The sequence below is a fragment of the Amphiprion ocellaris genome, chromosome 10 (assembly GCF_022539595.1).
Source record: "Amphiprion ocellaris isolate individual 3 ecotype Okinawa chromosome 10, ASM2253959v1, whole genome shotgun sequence".
NCBI lineage: Eukaryota > Metazoa > Chordata > Actinopteri > Pomacentridae > Amphiprion > Amphiprion ocellaris.
The window spans coordinates 27,357,306-27,382,560 of record NC_072775.1 but is presented as its reverse complement, the minus strand read 5'-3'; the positions used below and the strand labels follow the sequence as shown (position 1 = coordinate 27,382,560).

The 25,255-nt window shown below is 38.5% G+C and overlaps 1 protein-coding gene across 2 annotated transcripts in view; it reads left to right on the top strand.

Annotated features, from left to right (window-relative positions):
- LOC111575778 (epidermal retinol dehydrogenase 2) overlaps positions 1 to 25,255 on the top strand; it is a 70,418-nt gene that overhangs the window by 2,654 nt on the left and 42,509 nt on the right. For both annotated transcript variants that reach the window (XM_023281112.3, XM_023281111.3), the window contains exons 2-6: positions 1,156 to 1,483; positions 4,004 to 4,135; positions 6,808 to 6,907; positions 12,209 to 12,353; positions 23,709 to 23,834. In XM_023281112.3, coding sequence (XP_023136880.1) covers positions 1,163 to 1,483; positions 4,004 to 4,135; positions 6,808 to 6,907; positions 12,209 to 12,353; positions 23,709 to 23,834 — 824 coding nt within the window. In that variant the 5' untranslated portion in view covers positions 1,156 to 1,162. The remainder of the gene's footprint in view (positions 1 to 1,155; positions 1,484 to 4,003; positions 4,136 to 6,807; positions 6,908 to 12,208; positions 12,354 to 23,708; positions 23,835 to 25,255) is intronic.

The window sequence follows — 25,255 nt, the reverse complement described above, 5'->3', positions numbered from 1 at the left end:
TATCTTTGAATATTTTGTTTACAGAAATGAAAAGTAGAAGAATTATCAGAGAGTTCAAATCTGACAATTGTTTTTGTTTTTATAATTTCTGGATCTGATAATAGAGAACCCTTTACATTATGTCATGTCTTTTAAAAGATAACATAGCTTTCAGACCTGCCAGTAGGTTTTGAGGTCAAATGCCAGTAGGGAGAAAAAGATCTGAGAGAATAAAAATGGAAAATTATAAACAACAACCAAAGAAAAAAGAAGGACAACTGGGACACTGTCACAGGTCAGCCCATTGCCCACTAAGGTAGGCTAAGACTGCTTTCAAGACAGTAGGAGGGGTGTAGCACAACAAGTTCAGTTGTTAACTGTTACCCATGGTAACTCGGGTGTCAGTGTAATGTTACTATATCACCATGCTTACGCATATCCCAATGAGAAATAATGGTAATGTGGGATTGGGGAGGGGTCTCTAAATTGGAGAAATTAATTACAGTACATGCGGGTGGATTACTTACATGTGCAGGAGCATTCGGTTGTCAGAAATGATGTGCGCATCACTGCTCCATTACTCTTACATTCTGATTGATCATTTCTCTGTTTTGGCATAAGTCATAGTTAAACTGAATTAATTAAGTTCCTGATGTTGCTCTGTGTGTAAGTGTAGTTCTTTCTCTCTCTCTGGAGACACTTATGGATCCTATCACTGTCTAATGCTACATATATGTAATAAATTATGAAGACATAGTCTGTGTACAACTGTGTGCAGCTCTATTTCTTTGGAGAATGACGTATGGATCCTGTTGCTGTCAGATGCTACAGATATTCAACATACGTGGGGAGAATTGTTGTTCAGCTGTTAGTGTCTGTTTTCATCACAGTAAGGTTTTATTATTATGGGCATTTAATTTTAAAGCGTAACATTTGAAATTAAAGAATAAAAAATGAAAAAGATGTACTGTGATTTTGGCACACAAACTGTCACATTTTTGGACAAATATTGCATCTAAAATGTGGAAGAATCCATCTATAAATCATTTCACACTACTTCGCTGCTTTTCAAACAATTACTGAAAAGGAAAAAATTATGCAAATCTATATACAAAATATTTTTCCATTAAGTTTCTCTCCGAGTTGTTAATATTTCTTTTTTTCCATTCGTCCTAGACCCATCATGAATTTCTTCCTGGAAACGATCCAAGTCATCCTTCTGTCCATCTGGTACAATGTGGAAGCTTTCTTGCACCTCTTTGTGCCAATGAAGAAGAAGAACATAGCTGGGGAGGTGGTGCTAATCACAGGAGCAGGTAGTGGGATCGGTCGCCTCATGGCTCAGGAGTTTGCAGCTCTTGGCACAGTGCTAGTGTTGTGGGATATTAACCAGGAGGGGATGAAGGAAACAGCTAGACTGGCCAAACAAAGCGGAGCCAGCAGAGTCCACTACTATCTGTGTGATTGCAGCGACAAGAATGAGGTTTACAGAGTGGCTGACCAGGTAAGGCTGCTGAGAAAAAGCTTAAAGACTAGGTGCACACCACACTCAAACCCACAACTATGCTCTTTGACCACATGTCAGTCTTGGCTTGCTGAAATCAGTAGCTTCCCCCTGTTGACCTTGGCTTATTGTAATCCATTGTCAGCTTTCAAAAGGTAATTTTAGCATTCATTTCTATAAGTTGCAATAACACTGAGTATATAAAATGTATTTGTAGAGACTTCGGAACACCACAACAGGTATAATGACTGCTCTCCCTGAGCCTGGTTCTGCAGGTGTTTTCTAAGCTGTAAACAGGAGTTTACTCAAAGAAATTCTAAAGAAAACTTTGGTTTTGTTGGATTTCTCTTTTTAATACTGTATTGTCTTCACTGGGGCTGTGGCTATTATTTTAATAATCGAGTATTCTGTTGATTATTCTGGCGATTAAAATGGCATTGTCTCCATTTTGTGGTCTGTGCTTGGCATGCGTGTTACAGCATGAAAAGCAGAAGTAAGCCCCTTTCAGATGTGGGACATGAAACATTGCTGAAGTGACTTTTCCTTGCAGCTGCATTCACATACCCCCAACAGTGGCAGAGAGAGTCGCAATACACACCTAATATTTGTGGTTCATGCGAGGCTAGACAATATACCAAGTGATGAATAGTGCATAATAATGCAGTAACAGACTAAAACTATACTAATAACAATTGATCAAAGTGTCCAAAAAACTAACTGTCCAGTTTATTTCTAATTTCATAAACAGTGAAACTGAATGGCTGCGATGTAACAAAAATATTTAACTGCAGCTGATAAACTGACCCTGTGTCACAGCTCACATGTTTGAGGTCAACAAAAGTATGCGGTGTTTCCTGCTGTTATATCCTGATAGATCATTTCTCTGTTCTGGCATATTTTATCGTTAAACTGAATTAAGTTCCTTATGTTGCTCTGTGGGTAAATGCTCGCAGCTTTTTCTCTCTCTCTGGAGAACTCGTGGATCCTACCACTGTCTAATGCTACATATACAGTGCTTAACAAACATATTAGAGCACCTGTCCTAAAAACAAGAAAACACAAATATTTTAGAAATCTGTCAAAAGCTTGTTTCAAAGTAAAAAAAAAAATGTAGAGTTATTTATTATACAACTAACAAACTGGATCAACTAAATAGTCCTTATTCACATGTATTAACCAAAAATCTTAATATTTTGTATAACCTCTTTTGGCCTTGGTAATAGCTTGAATTCTTGCTGCCATTGTTTTTATGTACTTTTGACAGTCTCTTTTGTTATTGAGTTCCAAATAGTTTCAGCTGTTCCCAGAGACTTTGGATGAAACTTTTAAGCCATCTATTTTTGAATTCAATAAATCCCAGATCTGTTCAATAGGATTAAAGTCTGGACTTTTACTTTGCTAGTCCATCAGTTCCAGTACTCCAGATTCCTTTTTCTTAGTCCAGCAGTCTCTGCACAGCTTTGACGTATGCTTGGGGTCATTGTCTTCTTGGTAAATGAATCCACAACCAATCAGGTTCAATCCAGAAGGGATTCCATGATGCACCAAGATGTTGTGGTAGACCTTCTTGTTCATGGTGCCATCCATTTTAACTAATTTGCCCACACCGTTTCCACAAATGGAACCCCATACCATCATGAAATCCCTATCGTGTTTCACTGTGGGTCAGTGCATCTAACATCAAGACATTCTCCAGCTTTTCTACTGACATAAAAATGACGATGCTGACCGAAGAGTTCAAACTTGGACTCGTCCGTCCACTTTCTCAGATTCTGATCTTGAAGTATTAATCTCTGCCTAAAGATCAGCAGTGGTCTTCCTTCTGTCTCTTGTACTTTAAATCTTGAGGTGCATGACATCTGTTTCAATTAGCTTTCGTTTTCACCCTCTTCCTTGGAGTATTTTGTAAGTATCAGTCTCTGCAATCGAGTTCAAGGCATACTTGACCACATTGTGAGAACACTTTATGCCTTGCGCTGTGTTTCTAAAACCATCCAGCATCATGAAGAGCTTTATATCGGACTTTGTCTTTCTGAGTGAGTTCCCTACGCTTCCTGATTTTGAACAGGAGTGAGGAATTTCAAACTGTACTCATCTCTCATCTTTTTAAAGAAATTGCACTTGATGTTAATACAGTGGACATGTTCTTCACTATTCCAAACAACCATGAGCAGATCAGTCTACTTAATCTAGGAATATGTCTGTGTAGATTCTCAGTCATTCAGGTCATGGTAATCCTAGGAGATTCACGTTAAATTCTCTTTTAGCAAAAAAGAAAAGTCCAGATGCTTTCTACTGTTAAGGATCAGTATGATTAATCTAGGAAGGGATTCAGGACTCAGGGATACGGAAATGTCTTATCCAGTGTCAACAAACAATTCCAGGAATGGCAACTTTATTAAGAGTATCTTCTACTTGATAACATTTTGAGCAAAAATCTTTTTTTCTGAGTATTATCTGCCCTTTTTCTTTTACAGACTGGTATTATACATGACCGACATTTTTCTTTGCTCCATGCAGGTGAAGAGAGAAGTAGGGGACGTCGACATTCTGGTAAACAACGCTGGCATTGTGACTGGAAAGAAGTTCATGGATGCTCCCGATTCCCTTATGGAGAAGACCTTGGAGGTCAACTCTATGGCTCACTTCTGGGTAAGTCAGACAACAGACATGTAGAAGTGTCAGCATCATGCAAATTTAGAGGCCATTAGATGACAGTGCATTTTTCTGACAATGAGCCTTCCAGTTGTCTCACTATGTATCATGCCTCTATTTTTTGTAAAAAGTTTGTTTATGGAGTAGGGGTGTAACATTACACAAAGCTCACGCTTACTTTTGTACCTTGGTTTTGGAGTCATGATTCATTATATTTTTGGTACAGTGAGAAGAACAGAGAAAACAAAAGAGATGCATAAGTTAACATTTTTGTCATTATATCCAAAAAAATAGAACAGCAAATATTATTGGAAGAACTCACACTATTCATTTGAAGAGTGAGTACATAGACATAAATTACCTTTTGTTTATTTGTGTCTATATATGTGTATTCATGTCCAAACCTAACTGCCCCTCGGGGAAAAATAAATTTTTTTCGGATTCTGATTCTGAAAGACTAACCCTGAACTGAATGTCACTAACCAAATGGCTACTCCCCAAATATGTAGACTAGCGTGCTCTACTGGAATTATTAATTTTTTTCGTGATTATCAATACTAATTGACTATTAAATACAGTGTTTCCCTTAGCATTCCTTTCCAGAAGCCATCCTGTTGTATGCACATCTTTGACCATGCAGCAGTGAGGAACCCCTCTAAACCCTAGAACTCACCTGTGGGTTTAAAAACCATGTTTAAAAAAAAAAAAAAAAAAAATCTAAGTTACTGGCAGTTTTAATTTCTTTTGAACTAATCTTGTGTCAGTTTTGTCGAGAACTAGTAAAAGAAGTCGTCCAAAATTTACTCTACATGTCTTGTATAAAAGTTTGCCAAGAAAAAACAAAAAAACATTTGAAGTAACCAGCATCTGTAAACAGCAAAAAGAATTGAGCAAGTTTCAGTGGCTTAAAGTTACTTGTAGACATGTGATGGTGCAGTGGTGCTTCTGCTGACAGATGATCCGGTCGGCCTGAGGATGTGGGTTAAAACAGCAATGGACAGAGTGGGGTCTTTGAGTTGCTCTTGAAGAATTTAGAAAGTACTTAGGTCAGACTCTTAGGAAGGACTTTTCGAAAAGAGACACAGACTGGTGCTTTTAGGCATGGTCTTTTAAAGAGGACTTTTTTATGTCATTAACTCAGGAGGAAGTCTGGCACATCCTCCGCTGGGGAGGCCTGATGTCCAGATGTCCCTCACAGAGTTACACTTTTAAGATATTTCCTTGGTTTCTATAATTTCAAAATAGTATAATATTGTGACCCATTATTTATATATTTGTGCTTCTGGCAGACAATCAAAACGAGACTGAATGCACTTATGTGACGTTAGACCTGTTCATTTCTAAGTTGACACATAAACAAGTACAGTAAAATAAAAGATTTTAAGAAAGCAAAATATAAACTGATGATAAGGAGGTCATTGAAAAATTCAGCAGTTCTGTTACATGAGTGTACATATAAAGACTGGTTAAATCCAGGATGATGGAATAATTGTCTCTTTGTCCTAAAGTGAGTTCAGTGTTCCTTGCAGCATTGTTCATGAAGTGAAATCCTTTAGATGCGATTGTCAGATTTTGATCCCCACTTCCTGCAGGGTCAGCAACCACATATGCACCCTGCTAGATTTCTGACCACCACTTACTTCAAACATAAAGGTTTTTCCAGACAGAAGCTCGGCTGCGCCATGGGCTCTCCATTGTCGCCCACTGTGGCCAATCTTTACATTGAGGTTTAAACTGGGCTCATTTATTGAACAACTCCTAGCCACTGGTTCGGATATGTGGACCAACACCTGGGTGACAATCAAAGCCCAGAAGTAGAAACCTTCACAGAGCATATCAGCTCGATGGACAGCAACACCAGGTTCACTTGGGAAGATATAAAGAGGACCAGCTGCCTTTTTTGGACTGCACTGTGCACGTTGAGGAGGTTGAAAACTTCAACATTGAAGTTTACAGGAAACCTATACACACAGACCAATATCTGTTGTTTGATTCCTACTATCCACTGGAACATAAACTGGGAGTCATCAGAACCCAAAGCACTGGGCTGGAGAATGTTCATTCTAATACAGACTTTATTAGATTATCAATATCAGTCAATGACCATGTCACTTCATCTGTATCTACATACACAACTGTTGCATTAGTTTTTCCCCACAAGTTGCACAGGATTTGTCATTGCAACTGCTCACTCTGCTACCCTTCTACATATTGTTTTTGTCCAGTGTCTGAAGTACCTATGTAGATCATCTATGATACCAAAACAAAATAGATGGATTTACAGTGTTACAAGGATGCACAACTATTTCTAATATCTGAAATTTACCTTGTGCGCTCTAAACAATTTGAACACACATTAACATTTTTAGCCCTGTTATATTACTCATGTTCAGTAAGTCAGCAACAGTTTCTGGTGCCGGGAAACCAGACCAAACTGAACATACTTTCATTCCAGATTCATATAACTTTCATGATTGTTTACTATGTACATGTATATATAGGGGAAATACTGAATACATTTAGAAAATGTCATATTAAGCTTGACAAATAATTGTTGTTCAGAATGATAGAAGTTGTATTTGAACTAACTTACTGTACAAATACTGTCTCCCTGCTTATGTTTTTGCATTTTGTTGATGCTTTACTTTTTTTTTTCTCTCTTTTCTCAGACCTACAAGGCCTTCCTTCCTGCCATGATTGCCAACAATCATGGCCATCTTGTAAGCATTGCCAGCACTGCTGGACTCATAGCAGTCAATGGATTGGCAGGTGTGTGTTTTCTTCCCCTATTCATATGATTCATGTAACATTCTAAAGTAAAATGCAAAGGATAAACACCTTTATCTTCACATGTAATTCAAGAACATTACATAGTAGAAACTACATACTTGTATCTAGGGTTGTCAAGGTTAACCGGTTTTACAATAACCACGATTATAAATAGATATTCGTCACATTTTTCACAACCACGATTATCCGTAGAAAAGCCTCGCGAGAGGTGCAATGCAAGAAGCGTGAGCTGCGCTGAGTGGAGAGTGGAGAGAGAGTGGCTCCTTGGCCTGTGCGCGCGCTCCTGTCTAATCGGCATCACTGAATTCACTCACCGCTAAATTGAGGATGGCTGACGGGGGTGCTCCTCCGGACTTGCATCCTCCCAAAAAGCGACTCAAATCAGCAGTATGGGATCACTTTGGGTATCCAAAAGATGCTAAAGGTGAGGTTTTCGTGGATGGGCACCCCACGTGCAAAGCTTGTCGTCGCAAAGTTGCAGCTAAAGGCGCGAATACAACCAACATGATACAGCATCTTCGTGACAATCATCCATCGCTGTATGTCCAAGTCAAGGTAAAATCATCATTTCCCAATAAAAAAGTAAAGCAAACACCGCGTTAGTGCCAACCACTGCAGCGCTTCTAACAACTTTTTCCACAAGTTTCAAAAATAGGGGGTGGGGGGGGGTGGGGGGGGTGGGGGGATGACGTAGGCCTAATGCACGTGTGTAGGCAACACTACAGCAGTGATCCCCAACCACCGGTCTGCGGCCCGTACCGGGTCGCACAGAAACAAAATATAATTTCTGGGTTTCCGCCCGCCGCGCGCGCGCGCGCGCGCACACACACAGAGAGAGAGAGAGAGAGAGAGAGAGAATTATATGATCAGTTATGACAGATTCTTTACTCGAAGTGTCCCTAATATTGTGGCCGCTGTGCGCAATGAGGTTGCCAAGATGGGACTGTTCGCCGCACGCGCGGTAACTGTCGGTTCCGAAGTCAGCGGTCCGGCGGCCGGGCCGCCCCGAGGACCCCCCGCGCCCCGAGTTTCCTCCCGGAGCCAAAACAACCGGCGGGTCGGGAGCTCCGGTTCCCTCCTGCGCTCCCGTTCCCCGCCCGTCGCGGCCCGCCGCCTTCCCCTCGCCTGCGGACGCAGGAAAGCAGCCCGGCTGCGACGGGCGGGGAACGGGAGCGCAGGAGGGAACCGGAGCTCCCGACCCGCCGGTTGTTTTGGCTCCGGAAGCCCGTGCCCTCCTCCGAAGATGCTGTCGGCCCGGTCCCCTCAGCAGGGAGCGTGGTCCGGGAAGCCCCGCTGCCCGCTGACAGTGGTAGTGGAGGAGACCGTAACCTCCAGGACAGGGAGGCTGTCTGTCTGCCTGGACCTCCTGTCAGACTCTAGAGTTTTCCCTGGGAAATGATCCGGGTGTTTGGATTAATTGTTGTAAAATTAATGGTGAATTGTTTATATAAACGTTTTAGTAAAAATAAATAAGACTCCCATTTATCCTTTTTTCTGTAGTTATATTGTCTAAAATTGTGGAGGATATTTAAAGCTTAAAATTAAGTGTTTTTAGAATCTTTAAATGTATTCTTTTTATATCTTTTTGTCTTGTTTGATTTACAAAGTAAACACTACGTTATCAACCATACATTAAATTGCAACATTCCATAATACATAAAAGTCTCAAAGAGGCACTTCACTAGAACTTACTAGAATTTACTCACTAACTTTTGTTTTAATGATGGCAGCTAAAGAAGCCTTTAAGTTCCTCAAGTTAATGACTGTTTTGTAATGCAATTTGCACTTTTATTTACTACAAAGACGTGTTGGAACAATTTATTTTATTTTATAAGAACAGTAAATGTTTAAAAGTTTAAGTATTATTAAAGAGTTTATTTAAATACAAACACTGGGTTTTTTTCTTTCATAATGTCGATAATCGTGAATAATCGTAAAATCGCAATATTTCCTTCCACAATAATCGTGGCTCAAAAAATTGAAATCGTGACAACCCTACTTGTATCATAATACTCCATGTGGATTAATGAATTTTGGGGGTGGGGGGGGTGGGGGTGGGGGTGAGGGGGGGTGGGGGTGGGCGGGTCGGGTGGTGGGGTGGGGGGTTTGGTGGGGACTGGGGTGGGCGGGGTTGGGGTTTGGGTGGCGGGTGGGTCCTCGTGCCCCGGGCCACCTGGGTCGGTCTGGGCGCGCAGGGGGTGTCAGTAGCTGCTCCCTCTTGTTCTCCGGGTTCGCGTCGTTCACGGTGGCCCCGGTGGCTCTCTGGGGGTGCCGCCCTGTGGCTCCTACGGCCCGGGGGGAGGGATGCCCTGTTGACTTGGCCCTGCCTTGCCGTGACTGCTGTTCTGGGCTTCCGGGTTCTTCACACTTGCATGTTTGATCAGGTCTTGCCAGCTACTGCCGAGTCCCATTTCAGCGATTGATGGGTCCCGCCAGAATGTGCTGAGAATTTCTCCAGTCTCTACCCTAAACTCATTCTCTCTCGCACTAGTATCCTTTTCTGGCCTATTCTATTCTATTCTATACTATCAAGACACCCACAATTATGGTGCTCAGTACCATTTGTTCATTTATTATTGAATCTCTTTTTCTTTTGTGTTGGTTTGGTTTTCTTTTCTTTTTTCAAATTTTTATTTATTTTTTTTTTATTGATGGGCAGTTAGTAGTTGGGCATAACACACCACCTTACAATCTTTAATTGCAATAGCAATGCCTGTTATTTTCTATCCCTGTTCATCCTGTTCGTCCTGTTCGTCCTGTCCAGTCTTTGTTTCCCCCACACATCACTGAGGTGTAGCACTGCCCTCCCTGGCTCATAATAGGGAATTCTAATAAAGAATATCTGCTTAGCTTTCAGGGAGGGCCGGTGATGGTCACACACATGCACTAAATATTAAAATATTTGGCTGCAAGACTAAAATATGCATCAATCTCATATAATGTTGACTCCCCTTTTGTGGAGTTAAACAATGAGAAAAAATGCAGACAAAAAAAAAATATATAAAAATAAATAAATAAATAAATAAATAAATAAATAAATAAATAACTTTTAATGTGCATTTTTTCCAAATATGGTTATTGACCTATCTCAGTTACCAATCAATGAATTATTGATCATCAGCCCTAAAAAAAAAAGCCTTATTGGTCAATCCCCAGCTTGTAGCATCCCACAGCAGCAGGATCCATACAAGTGTCTGCAAAGTGAGAGGGTTGCATGCTGATACTCATGTGACACAACAGCAGGAACTTCAATAATCATTATTATTGTCATATGGAGACAATAATAAATCAGGATCTAACAGCAGATGATACTGTACTTTTCTTCACTTCAGACAAGGGAGCTGTCACACAAAGAATCATAGTCATATGCAATTTATGGTTTAATCAGTTGTCACATTGGGGCTGATATTGAAGTTCCATCACAAGTGTTGATATATTTTTATTTTACTATCTACTGTAAAGGTCTGTTTACTGAAGGCAAAAATGTTTTTCTGTGATATCAACTTTTGTTGCTGTGAAGATTTTTCACTGTCTTACCGCAGGATATTTGCAGTAGTAGCATTATTGTGGGTGTGGATACACTGATCAGCTACAACATTAAAACCACTGCATTATTGTGAAGGTCCCTCTCATGCTGTCAAAACCACTCTGACACATTGGGGCATGATCTCAGGACCACCTGGAGTGTCCACTGGTTTCTGATACCAGGAAGCAGGCACCAAATCCTTTGGGTCTTGGGGGTTGTATGGCTGGGCCACTGTGGATGAGACTGTTCCAGCACATCCCGCATATCACTTGATGGACTGTCCATTGTTGTGTGAATGACAAATATTGCACATACTGTGGCTCCCTCTGTTACAGCCTAGGGTATGTCTGGATTAAGCCATTAAATTAACGGGCAAATTGTTGTCAGTAATGTCCGATGTGAGTGTTTCTTGGAAAAAAATATATTCATGAGCTAGACTTCTTTACAGATTTCAAAGAGACCCAATACTCCAAATTTCTTATGTGTTTTTATGGAGCCAGTCAATTTTAAGTTTTTAATGGCTTTTTAAGGATTTGTGTAGTATTTTGGCTGTGACTGTACTAAAAGAAATAGCACTTGAAGACCTAAGAGTGATTCTTAATGCTGTATTTCACAAATGCATGGATTGTCCGAAAACTTTTTTCCACCACTGTACTACTAAGTGAGATTAGTGACTTCGGGAGGTATGTTGAGCCGAAAGACAGAGTTTTCAGTATCAGGAAGGTGGCTCTCTTTTAACCTGGCGAGCTCTTCATGGTAAGTTATGCTGTGGAGCTAACTTGATCTGGAGCAGGCTATGTTCAGAGTTTTGGATTGAAATCAATTTAACTAAATCGTTTACTGACAGTTCTTTATGAGGGATGCAGATTGTCAGCTGAGGGAATATGTTTCATGCAGTCCGAATATTCAGATCTCAAAATAAATATTTGGGTACCACCGTCATGACCAAATATTTGGATATTTGGGTCCAGCCCTACTGGCAGTTATTACAGAAAATATATAATCAGTAACATTAATTTCACTTTTATTTGGCCAAAAATTTAAGTGATATCCTGCATTATGGGACTGTGTCAGACCTAAATGCACTTTATGACAATATAAGGACAAAATTTAACAGCTTTAATATGTAGCTGTCAGTTAGAAATAAGCAGCTGCATTGATTGGTAAAATAAACATATTTACACTTGTTTATACCAGGATTCTTGTCTTGCATCATTTGCAGTAGTAGTACTTTTTAACCATCATAACCTAAACAACCTATTGACTGAAGCAGCTGCACACAATTGTTTCAGTTTGTGCAAAAGGAAAGTCACATGACAAGTTAATCGCCCATTTTTATGTGAGTTTGAGGCAGAAAACCTGAGTTAACAAAGAAAGTTGATAACGAACTTTGTGATACCCATTATCTCTGACTGAGAGTTAAGTTACTGTCCAGCCGATTAACACAAAGAAAGCCTGGCTATGTCAAACTTAGGGTTTCGTAGTACAGCCCTCTGGACGAACACTTCACATTAAATCCCAGCTGCCCTGACCTGACCAGGTTGTGGAACAATCAGCCAGTCAGTGGGTGGGGAGAAGGACGAAGGCTGGAGAGCATGGCCAATCATCTGATGTCAGTCAGATGGGGTCTGGATTCAATTTTATGCAACTATCTTCCCACATACAGTCCACCACAAACCACACGGCCACCAGAGGTCGTAACAATCTCCTGTTCACAAATCATTTTCTTACATCTACAACTTCTCTCCCTGCAGATTATTGTGCCAGTAAGTTTGCAGCTGTAGGTTTTGCAGAGTCAGTGGGTCTGGAGCTGCTGGCAACTGGTAAAGATGGAGTGAAGACCACCATTGTGTGCCCCTATTTTATCAACACTGGAATGTTCGATGGATGTCAAACCAAGTAGGTTGCTTTAACTTTAACTGTGTGTATTTTTATTTAATTTAGGTAACTGGTAATGACTGAAATGAGAATGGACATTTGAAGACATATACATTGAAACCTTAGATCCAGGAAATTGTATCATGATGCATGTTAAATTTAGTTTTGCTCTCCTTGGGTTAGCTGACCTCATTAGTCTTAACACTGACGAGCTTGGATAACCACTGTCTTGAACCTTATTGTCAGCTGGGTCATTGCCTTTCCATTTCTTTCTTACATGACAGAAACTGACACTTTAAATTACAAGCAAATAACGTGCAACTTCAACAAGCTCAAGAGCACTGCATTTAATATGTCATAACAGCATGTGTTGCTCTTTTGATAGTTTTTATTCGAGCATTTCAAAAATTCTTCAATTTTTACATCATACAACTTTCTCATCATGACTAATATTTTTACAAATATATAAACAAACTAAAATAACAAAAAGAAAAATGCAAAACCAAAATAAACATATAGACAAACAATTATACATATAAGGAATTGTAGGGACCATGTTGCAATTAAAACAATGGATAGGACAAAGATCACAGTCAATAATTTCTCTCTGTAGATTCTCAGTTGTCCAGGTCATGGTAATCCTAAGAGCTTTAGTTTAAAGCTACAGGACTTTTTGAATCTTGAAGATTCAATCTCAGAAGCCTTTCATAATTTATATAAGTTCTGCCAAAAACATGAATTATTTTGTCTTAATATGATAACAGATTCATGGGGCCACATTGTCTCCAGTAAGTTGAATAATCTAAATAATTTTTCTAATCATATATTTTAAAAATAATAATTGAAAAATTCCAAAAATGATTACACCCTTCCAACCGAATTTGCTCTACTTAGTGGATTTAGTTGATTTCCAAAAGATCATGCACATATTCTTCCATGTTTCCTCCAGCAATGTTAACCCCTGAACCCCAAGACCTACCTGTGAGTTTGGAAGGCGTCTTTTCTTTTTCAAAAAACCAAAACACAAAACCAAATGACACAATTTTTAGAGGCAGACATTGTATAGAAAGAATCATCGGACTTTTAATCTTTTTGCTGTCCTTTAACTTATCATCTTTGATATGCTATTCCCTCAGAAAATATAACCAAATCAAAGCTTTAAATCATAATGTTTCGTTTTCTTGTCTTTTTTCCAAAAAAAATATAAAAACTGCACATTCTCACATAATTCTAATAATTGTCATTACAGTAATAGCAATCCTCGTCCATCTTATAATTAGTAGTATTGTTGTTATTATTATTATTATTATTATTATTATTATTATTATTATTATTATTATTATTATTATTATTATTATTTACTCTCACAGCTTGTTATGAACTTGCACTCACTTGTGAAAATATTTCCTCTGGGCCAGTATATAACTTACAAGGAGCCTTCGGTAAGTCCTGCAATTTAAACCACATTAACCAACACTTTCAAGGCTTACTAACTCTGAAAGACTAGCTGTAAAAAGACTGAAAATGCAATGTAGAAGATTACATATTTCTAATCTATTGATCCATTTGAAAAGAATACCTGAACATGCAGTTGTGTAGTTACACAATATGAGACTACAATCATTTATATTCAGGACAATCATTTCTCTTTCAGAGTGGTAGTGAGGAGTGCTTAATGTGTTTTTTCAGCTTAGGCATTACTCAAAAATCGATAGGCACTGCACCCATATTGGTAAGGAAGACCCAGGTAACATGTAGCAATATTTCTGTAGAGACCTGTAGGCATTAGGGCACCAATTTCTTAGCTATTAGCAATAATGTCACCGATGCCATTAACTGTAGTGATGATTCTTGACTTCAAGTCAATGATGTTTTCGATTGCTCTGATAGCTTGAAATGACTAGCTATTATCTCGGCTTAGCTTGTGACGATTAAACAAACTGCCTAAGTTATCTCCATCTTTTTTCATATCATTTTTTTCATGTCTAAATTCAGTTTTCCTCCTATTTTTTGTAAAAAAAAAAAAAAAAAAAAAAAAAATTTAACCAATGCCAGGGAATCATACTGTTCAATAAAAATAGATGTCTCCAGCTCTTTTTTTTTTTGTCATTCTTCAGTAGTCTTTTAAATAATTGTTTTCCCTTCTTGGCTTTAGCAATCACTTGGCCTGTGTTTATAGATTCCTAGAATTTTTTTTTTTTAAATAAATGCAATAAGGAAACAGCAGAGGCAGTAGTCAAAATTCAGAATAGCAAAATAAAAGTGGTAATTAAAGTGGTAAAATATAGATAAATCAAGTTTAAATCAGACTGAAATGTATAAATAATATTGTAATAAATAAAGTAATTTAAGAAATATTTAGGGTTCTCGGTCAGGGGTGTCAAGCTCAATCACAGACGGGGCTGAAATTCAAAACACGCATTAGGTCAGCAACAGCATTTCTGCTCAACCTGACATTTAAAAACTCTTGCTTTTGGTTTGGACGTTGCACACGTTAATCATGCAGCGTTTCAAAAACTTTCCCTCGGTAAATACCCAGGCTGATTTGGCAATCTCCTCTGCCACTATAAAACTGGCTTTTACGGTAGCTGTACTTTAGGACTTTGCTTTTGTGGACATTGCCTGTTGTGACAACAGACTCTTTTTCAATTCCTCTATGTTCTGTAGTTTCTGCTGCATGTCCAGGTTTTTGTACTTGTCCTGATGCTTTGTCTCATAGCAGCTAGTCTGCGGCAGGGCTCCAGACTAGCTTTTTCTCTGGTGCGACCAACTTTCTCAGTTGGTCCCAGCTCCCACCTCGTCACAGGCAACGAAAAAATCCTTTTCATTTGGCCATTTCTTTTGGGGTTAGCGTAAATGTCACTGTCTGACCTTCTGTATTCATCCACTGATAACTAATTGTTGTGTCACTCGAGGAGAAGGGATCAGGGGTTGGGGCTCACAGGGCTTAATTGGTGCGAAAGCTGTTGCGCTGCATTATGGGACTTGTACTATGAGCGGAATGGAGGCCATAAAAGGGTTATCAATAATTATAAAATCATCTCGCAGGCTGGATATAATTGCATCTGGACTGTAGGCCTTGAGCTTGACATGTTTGATTTAGAGAGTTTATAGGGACAACAAGATTGATTTGAAACCAATAAACAAGGACTGGGTGTGAGTTAATGTGTTTTAATGTGCCACTTCAGTTTCAGCCACTGTTAACATCTGTTAGTCTGCTGCTGTCCAGACTACAGTTAATGGCATCACCGACATTATTGCTAATAGCTAAGAAATTGGTGACCTAATATAGCTGATTTTCTAAAACCACTGTGCTCAGTTTTTTTTTATTTTTATGTTTCTGTTTTTTTTTAATTTAGCATTTATTTAACCAGGTTAGTCCCACTGAGATCAGAGGTTTCGTTTACAAGGGAAACCTGGCCAAAAGGACAGCAGCATAGTCACAGTAAAAACAGTAAACAACAGATAAAATGAACAACATTAAAACTTGTTCACATATAACACTTGCACACAGACGAGGTACACTGTAATGATTTCACCAGAGCTTTAAACTCATTCAATGTGACAAAGGCTTGAATTTGAAATTGAGATTGTAATTTATTCCAAACATTTGGTGCCGAAAACCTAAAGGATTTCTTGCCCAGTTCAGATTGTACTTTGGGGATCACAAATTGCAGAGCTTCCATGTTTCCCTGTTAAAAGAGAAGACAAATAGAAAGGAACTATACCCAGATTAGTTCTGTAAAGTTGCCAGACAATTGAACGCGGATGACATTTTGACAGAAACACAGCACACTTAGACTACAAGCATACTAATGCTGCTCCGTACCTCTAATATACTGATTCAATCACTACAGCATTGTCTGCCAGACTCACCATTTACACAAGTTAAAACAACATCTATACTGTGAATGCTGCAATATTTCCGTGTAAAATTATCATTCAAAGAGAAAGTTTGAAGTACTGTGAATTCCTGATTTCACACACACATTCGCATCTGTCAGTTGCCATGTAGTCAACTGTTTTGCTCCATGGTGTCACATACGCTGAGAATTTTCTTCTAGAAGGGAGCATGGACAGCAGCAGTAAAGCTGTATTTAAAGTTACAGACAATGAAGCAGCATGAACATAGACCAGGGCCAAAATCAGGAATCATATACTGTTGGTAAAATTACCTATAAAAAATTACCAGTGGTGCCAACTGAAAAGTTAAGGACATTTTGGGGAATTAAAAAAATAAAACAGAATATCAAAGTTGAGGTTCGGAAAGAAACGTTAGACAAAGATGGGGTTAATGGAAATCTTGACGCTCCAAAACCAGTAGTTGGATTTCAGTATTTGTGCTATGCTGTTGTAGTGTAGATGCTAGCTGAAAAGTATGAGAGTTAAAAAAAATCTAATGCTGTTATACCTTGGTTTCTTATTTTACAGTTAATGTTGCTAAATATATGTATACTAAGTATATACTAATACTGGTAAAGTTAACATTTTGGCTATTTGGGTGACAGCTGTTCAAAATAGGCCAGAGGAAGAGATACTTCATGCATCTTATACTTGGGAATACTTACAAATATCCATAAATTATACACATTCAAAATTTAGTTATGCATTCACTACTGAAAAGTCTGTTTTTGTGTGATAATTTACTAAAATGAAATATAATTCTTTAGGGCTGGAACCGAATATCCATATATCCGAATATTCGGCCGTTATGGTGGTATCCGAATATACGGAACGAACTGAATATTCGTCAAAGAGTAACTATTAACTGCTAACTATTCAACAAAAAATGTTGAACTGGTCGACATCAGACTGACAACATCTTTGTTTTCTTCGTTGACCCATAAATACGTACACTGTTGTAGGACCATTGTGGTATGCTGGCAGATGTCCTGGGGTCAAGTTTTAAAGGTGTTTGGAGACCTGTGTCCATTTTATTTCCCTACCCTACCATCATCCATCCAACAGCCCCTGAAGCCAGCTGAACACATGCTTTATGCCGTCACCATAAATCCGGCCTGTCACTTTCACTTCTCACATCTGTACAGCTCTGCTGAGCTTCTTTTAAGTGATCACAAAACATCCCAAAAAATGACTTGCTTAAAATTGATTAAAATGTTGCTTGTCATTATGTGCCATGTAATGCCACAAATAACCTACACTTCCAAACTTACACACACCACAGGAATAACATATAATAATATCATAATATATTCACATATATTTAACCTAATCATTAATCTCGTCATACACACCCTAAGTTGCTTCACTGATCTTTCTCCTTGTTATTTAAATTTAAAGTGTATTTTTTTGAATAGTGTAGACCAGTCGGCTTCCATAGATAAATGATACATTGCTGTATAATGTGATCTTTAACATCAAAATTTTTTAGATCATAGGTTGAGTATGATTAAGGTGAGATATATAAATCATAAGTCACCTAATGTAGGCAGTATTATGCAATCATAACATTAATATTGTACTTTCTCAAGAGTAGTCGAATGCTGTTTTTATTTTCTTGACTTGCCACCTTATGTCATTTTCTCAGTTGAGGCATTTGTTGCATTTCATGACATTATAAAACACAGTAGGCATCTTGCGATGGCTGTGGCTCAGTTGGTAGTGCGGGTTCTTCCAAATCAGTCAAGTCACAGTTTCAGTACAATCTTTATCCTGTATATGTGCAGAACTGTACAAAGTGCGAACTGCGCTGCAATCACACTTGCAGTTTCTCCAGATTTCTCCAATTTTAGTTAGTACACTAAGTTTTTTTTTTTTCTGCCAGGAGAGACCCAATCTCTTTATTGTCAGCCACATTATTGATTCAGTAATCCAATAAATTGTACAGTGGACATCTTTCCATATATTGTTTTAACCACTGAAATTTACTGCTTACTGCAAATTCGGTTTCATTAGCAATTTAAAGAACTAATAAACACCAGTTTACTTTAATTATGATTTTAATAATATGGCTCCGTAGTACCCCCTTACAAAGCTTCAGAATTGCAATTATGACATTATTTGACATCTACGACATTTTGTAGACAAACATATCTTGTCTAACTTTCAGAACAGCCTTATGTCTCACAGCTAGTCAGACATTTGGATTTACTGTCATTTTGCTGCAGTTTTTGCCATTTGCAGCATTTTTTCTGTAACAAACTCCTCCTAGAGAATTATTCACAACAACTTCTATTTTGTCAGTGTCATTTAAAGACCTTTGCGATGCAAAGTAATCAGAATTGCAGAAGTTGTTGTAACTTGTATGCACATGTCCAATTTGCCCCAAATTTCTCATGCTTGATAAAAGCTTCCACCACACATCTGCTTTTCAATATTGAGTCATAGCACCACCTACTGGCAGCAGGTAGTTACAGGTGCTGTAGTTTTCTCTGCCTAGCAGCTTAAACAGATCAACCTCAAATTTAGATGAAAATACCTTAACACCTTTGTGAAACTTGTGATTTTTTATTGACTGTAAGGCAGTGAATTTTAATGTTTCATCATGAAAAAAGAAACGGTTGTGAGTCAATGCTACATTGTCAGATTTCCAGATTTCATTTGTTTGACAAGAGTCCTGTTCTGAAGACATGCTATACACACCATTATTAGATTACAGTCATAGTGCACCTAGCATGCAGCAGAAAGTTAAAGGCACTGTACTTTTAAAAACTGCTCATGGCAGATTAACCAAACCCTACTAAAATTTGGTTAGCTGAGTTGTCAGATGTTGATTGTGCTAAATAGAAAGACATCTGATTTTTCATTGAACACTGTTGCCATTGCAACAGAATATTCACCAAGAAACAGAAATAGGCTAGCCGTGCTTGAAAATCTCTTGAAACTTGACAAAGGCATCAGAAGTCGTGAAAAATTATATATTTTATGGGTCTTGGTCATGACTGTGGCAAAATGACTCCATAGTGCCCCCCACAAAATTTCAACAAAGTATTCCTGGTTGTATGCTAGACCTACATGTTTGACATTAAATGAAACATGAAAGTCAAGAGAAAAAAAGCCAGTCCCGAAAATTTGTCAGTATTTACTGCCACCTCTCAAATGTAATTTTACTCAGAGCAGAGCATTGCCAGTACACTTCATGACTTTAGTTTTAATGCTGTTGGGAAAGTTTGTTTTATGGACCCGTGACACTCAATCAGCAAACATACTTGTAACTCCATCTCATAATGAAGCCCCTTTCAGACATGCACCCCAATCCATTAATCTGACGACAATAACATGCTGGTTTCATGTCTGAATGGGCAGTCTGGTCAGTTTCTGTAAAAATCACACTGACAATCTTTCTAGCTTGGATGTAATAACCTTTCCGTGTTGTGTTCAACATGGTACAAGTCTGAATTGAACCGTCATATACCGGACATGCACAAGTGAGGGTACTTCGAGTTGAGCGAAGTGATCTAGGAAGAATTTTTCTGTTTTTCAGCATCAGTATTTGTCCATAAATACCACAGAAAGTGCTGAATACACAACTGATATGCCCAAATCACAACACACCTTTCCTTACTATTTTTGCTTTACAATTGCAAATCTATTGGGCTACAAAATAGTATGCCCAGAAAAATACAAAGTTACTGTGATTAAAAAAAACAAAAACATTTAACAAACATGTTTAAAGTGATTGATGCCATTAATGAATGCAATCCAGTTTATTTTCTTTCCTTCACAACACAATTGCAAGAGCAGGAATTTGTTGCTTTCTGAAGTTTAGAACTATTCCCTCTGAGTTTCTAAAATACCTACAGCATCAGACAGCAGTATTTTCCATATGTGCATCTCAAAAAGAGAATATTACGTCCATATGCTCAAATGGAACAACAGAGTTGGAAATTTCATTAAATTCTCAAGATTATAAATTATCCTTGAGCATGGAGAGCGAATGTGTCCAGTCCAGGATCCAACAGCAAATCACACTGTGTAGGCCGACTTGTCTTCACATCAGATAGGTCAGCTGTCACTCTCTAGTTTCCAGCTGTTTCAGACCATTTTTAATTTAATGCACACCTAGAGCAATAAACAGCTAATAATGTATAATAATTAATAATTCAAGGATTCAAGGATATTTATTGTCACTGATTTTTGCATCGAAATTTTGTTGGCAATTCTAAAAAAACAAAAACAACATAGTATAACAAACAAACTAATATTTATAATAATTTAATAGTGTTAACTACACTTTAAAATTAGAATTGCATTTGTTTGTCATGTCACCGCTTAAATATTTTCAGGTCATCTGATTGACCTTTATCCAGAATATTTCAGATTGAATGGTAATAAAATTTATCAAATCTAATTATGTTAATCAGTCTACAATCTGAAGTGGTGAACTCTGACATTTGGAAAAGGCTGCATGATCAGTATGCGATGCCAGAAGGAGGAAAGCGAAAGGGCCTCAGCAGGGTGTGGTAATGTAGATCTGTTGGATGAGTTGTTTCAGTAACACAGAGGAAGAGCTGCATTTTTGCATAGTTGCCAAAGTAAAAAATACCAAGTGTCCAAACTCATATGACATTGAAATAGTCAACATAAGTAACCCAATACTTAAAGACAAACCTCAATTTAAGAAAACAGTACTGACAGTTTCCCAAAAAAGCAATGTTACAGAAAGGAAAGCCATTATAAAAGTAAACCCCCCCTTCAAAGTAAAACCCCAATAGTTAACAACAAAAATTGCATCCCAGTGCCTTTATTTAAAACAGAATGTTTTGAAGTTTCATCTGAATTATCATCAAACTAATCATGGATGTGTTCATCCTTAGGGATGGTGTTATGCTTCATTGTCCATGAGAGGTCAGACGCCAGATACCTTTAGAACTTACACTGAATTAATTCCTAAACATGTTAATCTAGTTGTTATCATCCCGTATGTGTAAATTTTGCAGCTATTTAACAAACTGGTAATTAAAATCAGATCAAACATGATGCTTATCTTGTACAGTTCCTGAGATAAGAAAAGTGTAAACATGAATATAAATTGTGAAATGACATTGGACACAACTAGATTACTTTCTGTATAACTAAGAATACAAGCGTATTCATTCAACAACAATGAAATTAAGACTTTAGAATTTTACACCGATCAGCCACAACATTATGACCACTGACAGGTGAAGTGAATAACATCAAACAACTTGTTATAATGCAGTGTTCTGCTGGGAAACCTTGAGTCCTGACATTCATGTGGATGTTTGACATGTACCACCCACCTAAACACTGCAGGTCAAGCAACTCTCCACCCCCCTATGGCAACATCAGTCTTTGATGCCAGTTGCCACCCTCAGCAGGACAATGTACCCCAACGCACTGCAAAAACTGCTCAGGAGTAGTTTGGGGAACACGACAGAGCTAAGGTGTTTCTCTGGGGTCCCACACTTCCCAGATCCAAATCTTATTGAGCGTCTGTGGGATGTGCCAGGATTAGCCTGGTCTAGGTAGGTCCCACCCTACAACCCACAGGAACCACAGAATTCACTGCCACCATCCCGGTGCCACAGGACATCTCCAGAGGTCCTGTGTCCATTCCCCACTGGGTCAGAGCAGCATAAAGGGGACCAATATTAGACAGGTTGTCATAATGTTATGCCAGATTGATGTATATACTTACAATTAAGTCTCTGTGTCTTGTATGGCAGTGATAGAGAGGAGGGTGTTTGTGTCTCGTGTGTGTGCACTCGACAAACACTTCACATGTGAGATGTTCTTCGATACTGGTGCTGATGACACGGTATCACATATTGAGTCAAGATGTTGGGATCATCACTCTGGTGATGATGAAATTGCTTAATTCTCGGATTTACAACTGTTCAGTCACAGTACAGAATGCAATCTCCTCTTCTGCAGAGATGTGGTTACCTTGGAATGAACAGTCTGTCACCATAATCAGTTCTTTTGAAAGGTCTCATTGTTTCGAAGAAGGCCTTACATGGTAATTTTATTGTAAACATTTGACTTGAGTCCTTACCTCTTGTCTGATGCAGATGTTCCATTTGGATGAAAGTTTTGGGTTAACAGTTTTGGTATCCTGCCAGATTTGCAGCTGTGAGAAAGGGTCTTTGGATTTTCTTTGTTCTGCTCCGGAATGCAGCCAGCAATAAATTGTCGTTCTGCTTGATTTGCTACACAGTGGTACAATCCACAACTATCTCCAAAGTAAGACGCATTTGTCAGGGATGAGAATTTTCCGCGGATCCGCGGAATTACGAGTTTTTTTCCGCCGAAAGTATAGTTTTTGTGAATCGTGTAAATCCGTTGAGAAAATTGTAGGGGGGCAGGGGTGGGCAAGCGGCCGGCCGGCCGACGCGTCGCGAGCCGAGGCTTGTGATGGCCGCCCGCCGTGATGGCCATCCCGCCGCCGACATCTTTCGGCAACGCTCATTGCAACGCGCTTTGCAACGCGCATTCCAACGCGCTTTGCAACGCGCATTGGGAGCGGAGGGGGCGGCTTCGGCAGACATTTTCCGAGTTTTTTTCCATTTGTCATTCTCATCCCTGATTTATGCATGGAGGAACAGTAGTAACTATCCTAATTGGTTACTATCCCTGACATAGAGAAAGGACCGATCGGGATCACATCAGATCAGAAAAGCAGGTCTCACTAGGTACTTTTCTTCACCTCAGACAAGTGAGCTGCTGCATGAAGAGTCACTGTCAACTACAAAAAAAAATACTTAGTTTTGACCAGTCGTCCTCAGATTGAGTTGTGAACCTTCAAGTCTCACTTTTTAAAAATTAGATAAACTGGACTGTTTGTTATTTGGACACTTAGATATTGCTTAATTATGCATTATATATCACTTGTGTATTGTCTTGTGTGAATGACTAATATTATGTGCATACCGTGGCACTGTTCAGCAATGTGAGTTATGAATCCAAGAATCAGTACAATTTGATGCAACTTGTATGGTGTGCTAGGATCTTAAAGGTACTTTAATTGCCTGATTGACCTATGCTTGAGTCATGTTTGCTGACTGTGTTGATAAGTGGGCCCAAGTACAATGATTATGTATTCAGATTTAGATAGTATTTAGACCTCTTCCCCTTTTGCACAGTTTTGCTCATCACTATAAACTCTATGACTACCTCTTCATCAAAAGCATTTTTCCTTTTCTGGGCAAAAAGTTAACATTTTTGTTTAGTATATGATTAATTATCCTAACATTCAACAGATTTTAGATAACTCACAAGAATTTATTGTTGTATTATTGCAGACATTTAAAATTTTATTTATTTTTCAATTACAAAGCTCTACCAAGCCACAGGTCACCTTTGAAGGGGAACAAGGAAACGCAATAGACCTTGTTAGTGTTCAGTGTTGCTAGCAGTACATTTTTTTCTTAATCCTTTTTTGGTCTTCATCAGGTGGCCAACACTGCTTCCAATCCTGAATCCAGACTACGTAGCCAAGAAGATCATCCATGCTGTACTCACTGACCAGGTCTTCCTGCTGCTGCCGAAGAGCATGTACCTCATAGCTGCTCTAAAGAAGTTAGTACCAGTCTTTTTTAATTTTCTTCCTCATACTGTGCAATGATTTGACATCAAAAATGTGTTCATTACTTCTGCTCTTTTATTTTCCTAAATTCTGTGTCAGACCTTGAAGTCAAATGTCTTTTTTTTAAATTAGAAATTGATTCTAGGCCACACACCATAATATAGATAAATTCGACCATGCTGCCAACATGTCGGACGGAGTTCAGGCTCACTACTATTGTCTAGTTACGGTATAAAATTCTAATAACTTTAAAGAAACACAGTGAGAACAAGAACACTGGTAAATTACCTTTTTCTTCTTTTACGTTATATTGGCAAGCAACAAGTATGACAACTACCGATTGATAGGTATTTAATTTAAAACGTGGGACAGGATATGTTCGCAGACTTGGCCAAATACTTTGCTTGGTCAGTAATAATTCTATGCATGCTTACTTTATATGAGATTTTATAGAATGCTATAGAATATAATAGAATTCTATTGAATGCTTCAAATTCTCATTATACACACACAATGTACAACGAAATTAAAGATAACTCTTGTGGTGCATAGTACAAGTAATACCAAAAATTAAAACAAATAAATAAAATAATTAAAAATAGTGAAATATAGATTATCATCATAATAGACAAATCTCTCTACATTGTCAGAAAACTGCATGAGTAAAAATATTAGTGTATTGATTCCAAGTCACAGTACTACTTGTCAGTACTGTTATCAGTATTATTTTAAGGTAGACTTGAAACTACAATGGTGGTATGGGTGCATACACCATTGAGCCATGACCTTAAAACCATCTGCCTAATATTGTTCAGGTTCGCTTTGTGGTATCAAAACGGCTGTTGTGGCCTGGATTTCATAAACCCTCTGTAAGTATCCTGTGGTATAGAGCAATAAGATGTTAACAGTGAAAGTTGTCCTGAAAGTTGTGAGGAGGACCTTCCATTGATCTAACTTGTTTTTCTTGCAGTTCCATAGATGCTTAATTAGACTGAGAAATGGTGAATATGGAGATCAAATGTCTCCCCTCATTTTCCGTCAGCCACTAGAACAAATCTGTTATAGAACTGGTTGAACTCACTGGCCTTGTCCACATCACCTACTGTTGTCTGGTTGGTCTTTATTTTTGATGCTAGTGATGACCCTCCACACCTCTCTGCTGTTACGGTGCTCCAGCTCCCTCTCCACTTTTTTTTTGTAGTCCACCTTTGCCTGCTTTAAACTTCCCTCTAGCTTGTGTTGCGCTCTTTTGAGCTTCTGACTGCATTCTCCGCCAAAAATATTGTAACAGTGAGCACAATTCCTTTATTTTTGCTGTAGACTGAAAACATTTAGGTTTGACATAAAAAGATAAATATGAGACAAGAGATCAACATTTCAGCTTTTATTTCCAGGTGTTTACATCTGGATCTGA